This window comes from Hemitrygon akajei, chromosome 6 (assembly GCF_048418815.1).
Source record: "Hemitrygon akajei chromosome 6, sHemAka1.3, whole genome shotgun sequence".
NCBI classification, from domain to species: domain Eukaryota; kingdom Metazoa; phylum Chordata; class Chondrichthyes; order Myliobatiformes; family Dasyatidae; genus Hemitrygon; species Hemitrygon akajei.
In genome coordinates, this window is record NC_133129.1 from 121,498,080 (window position 1) to 121,506,477 (window position 8,398).

The following is an 8,398-nucleotide window of genomic DNA, read 5'->3' on the forward strand; positions in this document are numbered from 1 at the left end:
CAAGCAAAAGAGAGGGAATATAACATAGCACAAATTATTGGGAAGCTAGCAGATTGGGAGGCTTTAAAAACCAACAGAAGGAATTAAAAAACAATAAGGAGAGAAAAAAATGAAATATGGAAGTAAGCTAGCCAATAATATAAAAGGATATCAAAAGTCTTTTTCAGATATATAAAGAGGTAGAGAGGTGAGAGTGGATAGCGGACTCCTGGAAAATGATGCTGAAGAGTTGTTATGGTCAAGGGAATGGTGGACAAAATCAGTATTTTCCATCAGTCTTCACTGTGGAAGACACCAGAAGTCTGCCAGAAATTTGAGAGTGTCAGGAAGCAGAAGTGACTGTAGCTGCTATTACTAAGGAAAGGGTGCTTGAGAAACTGAAAGGTCTGAAAGTAGATATGTCACCTTAATCAGATGGACTACACCCCAGGTTCTGAAAGGTAGCTGGAAAGATTGTGGAGGGATTGTAATGATCTTTCAGAGAATCACTAGAGTCTGGAATGGTTCCAGAGGCCTGGAAAATTGCTAATGTCACTCCACTCTTTAAGAAGGGAGGGAGGTAAAGGACAGGAAATTAAAGGCCAGTTAGCCTGACTTCAGTGGTTGGGAAGATGTTTGAGTCCATTATTAAGGTTGAAGTTTTGGGCTACTTGGAGGCATGTGATAAGATTGGCCAAAGTCAGCATGGTTCCCTGAAGGGAAAATCTTGCCCAACAAATCTGTTGGAATTCTTTGAGGAAATAACAGGTAGGATAGACAAAGGAGATTCAGTGGATCTTGTTTACTTGGGTTTTCAGAAGGCCTTTGACAAAGTGCCACACATGAAGCTGTTAAACAAGGTAAGAATCCGTGGTGTTACTGTAAAGATATTTGCATGGATAGAAGATTGGCTGACTGGCAGAATGTAAAGAGTGGGAATAAAGGCCTTTACTGGTTGGCTGGCAGTGATTAGTAGTGATCCACAGGGTTTGACATTCTTTTCATGTTATACGTTAATGATTTGGGTGATGGAATTGATTGCTTTGTGGCCAAGCTTGTAGAAGATACAAAGACAAGTAGAGGGGCAGGTAGTGTTGAAGAAGCAGGGTGTCTGCAAAAGAACTTAGACAGATTAGGAGAATGGCCAAAAAAGTGACAGATAGAATACAGTGTAGGGAAGTGTATAGAAGGAATAACAATTGTAAATGGGTAGCAAATGCAGAAATCAGAGGTGCAAAGCGATTTGGGATTCTTATACAGCATTCCCCAAAGGTTGACTTGCAGGCTGAGTCAGAAGGCAAATGTAATGTTAGCATTCATCTCGAAAGAACTAGAATACAAAAGCAAGGATGTAATACATTGGCCAGAGTGTTGTGAACAGTATTAGGTATTAACAGTATCTAAAAAATGCTGAGTTGGCATTGTAGAGGTTCCAGAGGAGTTTCACAAGAATGATCCTGGGAATGAAAAGGTTAATGTATGAGGAGCATTTGATGGCTCTAGTCCTGTACTCACTGGAGTTAGAAGAATGGGGGGGGGGGGGGGGAATCTCACTTAAACCTATTGAATATTGAAAGGCCTAGAATGGACACGGAGAGGATGTTTCACATAGTGAGGGAGTCTAGGACCAGAGGGCACAGCCTTAGAATACAAGGATGCCCTTTTAGAACAAAGATGAGGAGGAATTACTTTTAGAGGAGGTAGGTGAATCTGTAGAATTCATTGCCACAGACGGCTGTGGAGATCAAGTCATTGGTATATTTAAAACAGAAGTTGATGAGTTCTTGAATATAAGGGCATCAAAGAGTATGGGGAGAAGGCAGCAGAAAGGGATTGAAAGAGATAATAAATCACCCATCATGGAATTGCAAAAAGACTTGATGGGCTGAATGGCCTAATTATGCTCCTATCTTATGGTCTTTTGGACTTAACCATGCTCAGTATTTAAGAATATAATCCAGGCCAATCCTCACTGTAAATTGAGGCATTTCTCCATTGTCAGATGCCCTGGGTATCAAATGCAATGCTATTTTGACTTGTTCATGATGGATATTAATAGTAAAAGAATAGCTTTTTGGAAAGCTGAGGATAAAGAGTAAAAGGATAGTTCTTGGAAAGGTGATGCTTCTTGATTAGTAAGGGCATCAAGATTTATGGGGAGAAGGCAAGATACTGGGGTTGAGGGAGATAATAAATCAGCCATGATGGAATGGTGGAGCAGACTTCATGTGCCAAATGACCTAATACTACTCCTATTTCCACCATCCTTAAATAGACTAAGGCGTTTTCTACAATTAAGTACATCCTGTGAGTGGTGTATGTAGTCAGCCATAGCTCTGAGAGCATTTTTCCATTTTCTGCCTGTAGAGACAGGTTCACTGTCAGATTTAATCCATCTAGATTAAGATTCCATCAGCTCTGCACCACTTGTGGACCTTGGCCAATTTAGAGGTTTGCTTCTGTGACATTTTATTCTCTATGATTTATCTTGAGTACAATATTCAGTTAGCTTTAAATAATAATTTGGTTGGGCATTCAAGATTTGTTTGTTGTTGTTTTCAACTAACACTGCTAATGTAAGAGAAATACAGTGGATTCTGGTTCATTGAGCCATCAGTTAATCAGGGTAGCCACTTATTTGGGATAAAGAACAAAATCTAATTGAGAAAATTGCTGGGAATCCCTTTGTTTATTTGGGACACAATGCCGCTTAATTGGGACAAGAGACTGCTCCCGAACAGTTTTTAACTAGTGTCAGTTGCATGTACTTGTGTGGCCGTTAGACGCTACACTGTGCTTACAGCAGTTTTAAATAGCCTCAGTTGTGGGTGTTTGTGTTCAAAAAGCAGTGATTTTTGTCATTAATAGTTGGCAAGAAATCAGCAGTAAGATTATTCAGAACTACTTTGCTCACTGCATTTTCAAGTATTCAGGTCTGGAGAGGGCAGAAACAGCTGAAAATGAAAATGAAATGATTTCACTACTTCAATAACAAACAAGAGAAAATCTGCAGATGCTGGACATCCAAGGCAACACACATAAAATGCTGGAGGAACTCAGAAGGCCTGGCAGCATCTATGGAAAAAGAGTACAGTCGATGTTTCGGGCCGAGATCCGTCAGCAGGACTGGAGAAAAAAGATGAGAAGTCCATTTCTGGCCATTTCAGATGATTTTCACCTATCACGTTGTGTTTCTTCCTGTCCTGCCCCCACCTTCTTACTCAGTCTCCTCATTTTTTCTCCAGTCCTGTTGAAAGGTCTTGGCCCAAAATGTTGACTGTATTCTTTTCCATAGATGCTGCCTGGTCTGCTGAGTTCCTCCAGCATTTTGTGTGTGTCACTACTTCAATAAGTTAGGAACTACCTATTGGTAAATTTTTTGAAGGTATCAACAATCATCTTGAATGTTACAATGAAAATGAAGATTTAGAGGATACAATCAACTAAAACATTGTATGAAGGCAGTCCATGATCTGCACCAGGTGTCTGCAATGATTTTGCTCATTTACATTCAATCTAAAGAACCTGGCAGTGAACACTAGATGAATTCCTCCGTCGATAACTATTAGTAACTAATATGCAGTTTTATAGTACTGTAATATTATTGATAGTATTCTAATCTGTTCTGGATTTCATAGTTAATTTAAATACCTAATTTGTTACTCAGTAGATGAGTAGTTTTTTTTAATACCTTCTACAAAAGGTAGTAGACTTGGCCCAGTACATCACAGGTAAAGAACTAAAAACTATTGAGAACATCTCTACATGAAACACTGTCATAGGAAAGCAGCATCCATCATCAGGGATCCCCACCACCCAGGTCATGCTCCCTTCTTGCTGCTGCCATCAGATATAAGTTACAGAGCCTCAGGACTCGCACCATCAGGTTGAAAAACAGTCACTACCCCTCAACCATCAGGCTCTCGAATAAAAGGGGATAACTACACTCACTTGTCCTACAACTGATGATCTCGCTTTAAAGAAATGTTCCTACAACTAGTAATCTTGCTTTAAAGATTCTTTATCTCATTATCTCAATGTTCCCATTATTTGCAGAGTTTTTTGTCTTCAGTGCTCTGGTTGATCTTTCATTGATCCTGCTATAATTATTGCTCTGCAGATTTGCTTGAGTATGCTTGCAATAAAATGAATCTCAGTGTGGTATATGGTGACATATATGTACTTTGATAATAAAGTTTGCTTTGAACTTTTAAAATTATTATCATGAAACTAGCTAATTGGGCCAAAATGTACAGATCCCAATGTGTCTCAATTTACCAGAATCCACTGTATTAGTCACCTTGCATGTAGCCAGGTCGTACAAGCAGCAATTTAATAATCACAGAGTAGTATAGGGTGGAAACAGGTCATTTGGGCACATCTAGTCAATGCAAACCATGGTGCCCATCATAGCCAGTCCCATTAGCCTGCATTTGGCCAGTATCTATCTAAACTTTTTCTATCCATCTATTTATTCAAATATCCCTTAAATGTCATTATTGTATCCACCTCAAATGCTTTCTCTGCAGTTCGTTCCACATAACGCACCATCCTCTATGTGAAGAAATTGCTCTTCAGGTCTCTTTAAAAACGTTCCCCCACTCACCTTAAATCTATTCCCTCCAGTTTTTAGTTCCTTTTCCCTGGGAAAAGACTAAATGCAATCACACTATCTATGCCCCTGATGATTTTATGCACCTCCATGAAATCATCCCTCAATTTACTGTGCTTCAAGGAATAAAATTCAAGTTTGCTCATTCTCTCCCTCAAGTCCTCAGGTACTGGCAACATATTTGTAAACCTTGGCACACATTCCAGCTTAGTGATATTTTTCTATAACCAGGCAACCAAAACTGTACAAGATACTCCAACTGTGGTTTCACCAATGTATCGTACAGCTGCAACTTAACATCCCAACTCTTACAGGCAATGTGCTAACTCATCAAACACTTTCAGCAAAGTAGGTTCCTCTGCTCTGCAACACTTTCCAGGACCCTACCCGACACTGTATGTCCTATCCCAGTTTAACTTCCAAAAATGCAACAACTCAATTGAATGCTGTTTGCTAATCTTTGCCCCACTTACACAGCTGATCAAGATTTCCTTGTAATATTGTGATAACAATCTACAACACCACCTATTTTAATATTATCTGAATATGCCTTGTACATTGTGACCCAATAATGTTGGTCAAGAGGTAAATATTAGCCATTCATTTATTCAGACTAAATTATTGGTATTTTCTTTTTAAACAAAAATTTTCAGAAAATAATCTGCCAGGGGAAAACAGGGCTGGTGCCCCTCCTTCTTCCCTTTCTCCCACAGTCCACTCTCCTCTCCTAACATATTCCTTCTTGTCCAGCCCTCTACCTTTCCTACCCACCTGACTTCCTCTATCACCTTCCCCTCCCCCAACCTTTTATTCTGGTGTCTTCCTGCTTCCTTTCCAGTCCTGAAGAAGGGTCACGTACCAAAATATCAACTGTTTATTCATTTCAATAAATGCTGCCTGACCTGGTAAATTCCTCCAGTATTTTGTGTGTGTTGCTCTGGGTTTCCAGCATCCGCAGAGTCCCTTGTATTTATTATTACAGAAGATTTGTGTGTATTCTAAGGAATAACATTAAAAATGTATCATTTTGAGTGCCAGATTAAGGCTATTAGTGTCTATTTAGAGGATATGTTACCACACTTGTGCTCTAATCATCTATGATTTGGTTCTTTTAGATATGTCAGTCAAGCTCACTCTCATGCACCAATCCTTGAAGCTGAAGAGAAAACATACAAGACATGTTAAGCACAAGATTAACCCAGTGTGGAATGAGATGATAATGTTTGAGTGTCCTTATGAAATGCTATGCGAAGCCAGTCTTGAACTGGAATTATTGAATCAAAACTGTACTGGGCAAAATCATCTCCTTGGAAAATGTAACCTCGGTATGAATTACACTGACTTAGAGTTAAGTCACTGGCAGGAAATGCTGGCCAACCCCAAGAAACAGATTGCAATGTGGCATAAACTGCATGAATAATCACCTTCTCTCTCGGTCACATTCACTGGCAAAGTTCAAGCTTCAGCAGATTTATTTTCAAAGCTTCCTGCACCCATTGATGCCATGGCCGATGTTCAGTTTTCCATAAACTATATAAATCGCAGAGCTGACATAGTGGGAAAGGTTTAGACAAACAGCTGAGGTGTGTACCGAGCCCTGCAGCTTGGGGCCTACTTCTTATTGTGGCTTCTTTCGTAGAATGGTTGCACTGAACACAGTTAAATTTTTTTCATAGATCTGTTTGCAGCCCAATTAACCGTCCACCAAAGGCGCTCATGAGGCCGACTTCAGTGCTAAAGACGGATGCCAGTCTGTGCTCTGCCCCCTTATGAGTATCTCCTCCATTCAATTTCCCTCTCTCTATTTCATCAGCTTCTCTCCCTGCCGGCCCTTCCTCCCTCAACTAAAAGAGGGAGGTCCTTGTAACCTGTTCTAGCATCCAAACAGTTCTTATCTCATCTGATCAGTGTACTTACCCTCATTTGCTTGTTAATCCCTGTAACCCTCAACTCTCCTTTTGACTGAAATTCTAATTCAGCTTTGAATATGCTTAATAACTCAATCACGTCTTCCCAACTTCCTCCTTTCTAATTGCCCTCACCATCTTCTGATCAGCACCTGGATCTTCTTTCCTTCACTTCTCTCAGTTACTGCCTTCCACTGTCCCTTCCAATTATCCTCACCTGTCCCTTTCGTTCATGACCTATTCTCTCCCAGGATACAGCAGAGGACCGTTATCAGCAAAAGAGTGGGTCAACATTGAATGCCTCTTCAACTCTGAGCTGCCTGAGGATGCCTAGTAACCGAGTGTGAACTTCCAGCCATGTGGAAATGAAGATGGAGTCTCGCCTGCGTGATGTGATGCCGTACTTCGCCACATTTCAACTGTTGGTCTAACAGAAATCAATTTCTAATCATTGAAGTGGAAATATTAATGTGATGAAGATGGGTTTATTAATCCATTATTTGTGGTATCTCATCATCATCACCTAACTGATTTTATTGAGGTTCAATCATTTTAACTGAGAAGCCACAATATGGTCTTGACATAGCTGCACATGAAATGTTCTCAGACATCATTATTCAAGTTCCTGCTTTTAATTAATTGCTAAGAAGAAGAAGAAGCAGACAGTTCTAAATGGAAAATAATTCCTCAATATTTTTTACCTCAACATTGGATATGATGTTAAATTTCAACTCTCTCAAATAATTGAACTCAGGAGCACATTAACTTTTTATGCTTCAGCTGATTGGGACAAAGGGTCATGTCTGCTTATCCTGAAATTATATCCACTTGATCACCATGTTCCTGTGTTTAGCAAACTCATTGGATATCTGCCATTGAGTGTTCAGAATAGTATTTTCAGCTAAAGGAAGGCACAAAGCAGCATTAAACAGTGCATTTTGCAAGCAGGAGTGTTAAAAAATGGGGATATTTACTGACTAAATTGTAAGCTCAAAATGGTATCACAACATGATTGCAGCAACAAGAGACTTTACTCTGTATTGACTATTTTAATCAACATTTACCTCAAGTCTTCTGAATCTTTAACCATTTGGACTCAAATGACCAGCCAAAAGTTTTACTTGAAGATGTTGAAGACCAAAAGCATTCATATGTCCAGATACATTTATCATTCAATGCTAATATACAGATACAAAAGTATTTCAGTAAAAACAATGGAATGTCAATCTATTCAAAAGAGATGGAATTTAAAAAAAATTAAATACCATATCGATCCCTGTCTGTCTAGAATACTGCACACAGCTTTGGGCTAAAAATTATAACTTTAAAATGATACAATGGTTTAAAATATTAAATTATAAAGATGCATAAACAAGGTTTGCTTACTTGTGAATTTAGAAATGTGACAACTTATCAAAATGATTAAGGGATTTGGTAGGGTTGACATTGATAAACTATTAGCTCTTTTTGTGAGAACTGTGACGTGATTGTATAACCTGAAATTGGAACTGGGGTATTTGGAAATAAATCCTTACAGCAATTTGGTTTTTGTCACCTGGTTCGGATATGGCCCAAGTGCGGAGTGAGAGACACTGAAGCAGGTCGATAGTTCACAGACTTTAATCTAAACAGTGTTAAAGGGAAAAGAAAACAGTAAAGGCTAGGCCAAACAGGGCAATTAACTAAAACTCTCAAATGGAAAATGAAGCCTACACTGCGGCTGAAAAGAACAACTAAGAATAAATACCACTAGTCTTCAGAGTCAGTTGACTTGACAGACCAATTTCTCAGGCAAGGTCGAATGCAAGCAGGCAGCAAAGTATTGTTGTGTCCATATCCAAGTCTCGACAAGTATGGGGTTAAATATTATCACAATGAAATAATAATTAGCTGACACATG

At 39.2% G+C, this 8,398-nt stretch overlaps 1 protein-coding gene across 2 annotated transcripts in view; it reads left to right on the plus strand.

The window, feature by feature from the left end:
- Positions 1-8,041, plus strand: part of syt13 (synaptotagmin XIII) — a 34,115-nt gene extending 26,074 nt beyond the window's left edge. For both annotated transcript variants that reach the window (XM_073049151.1, XM_073049152.1), the window contains exon 6: positions 5,707-8,041. In XM_073049151.1, coding sequence (XP_072905252.1) covers positions 5,707-6,011 — 305 coding nt within the window. In that variant the 3' untranslated portion in view covers positions 6,012-8,041. The remainder of the gene's footprint in view (positions 1-5,706) is intronic.
- The last annotated feature ends 357 nt before the right edge of the window (positions 8,042-8,398 follow it).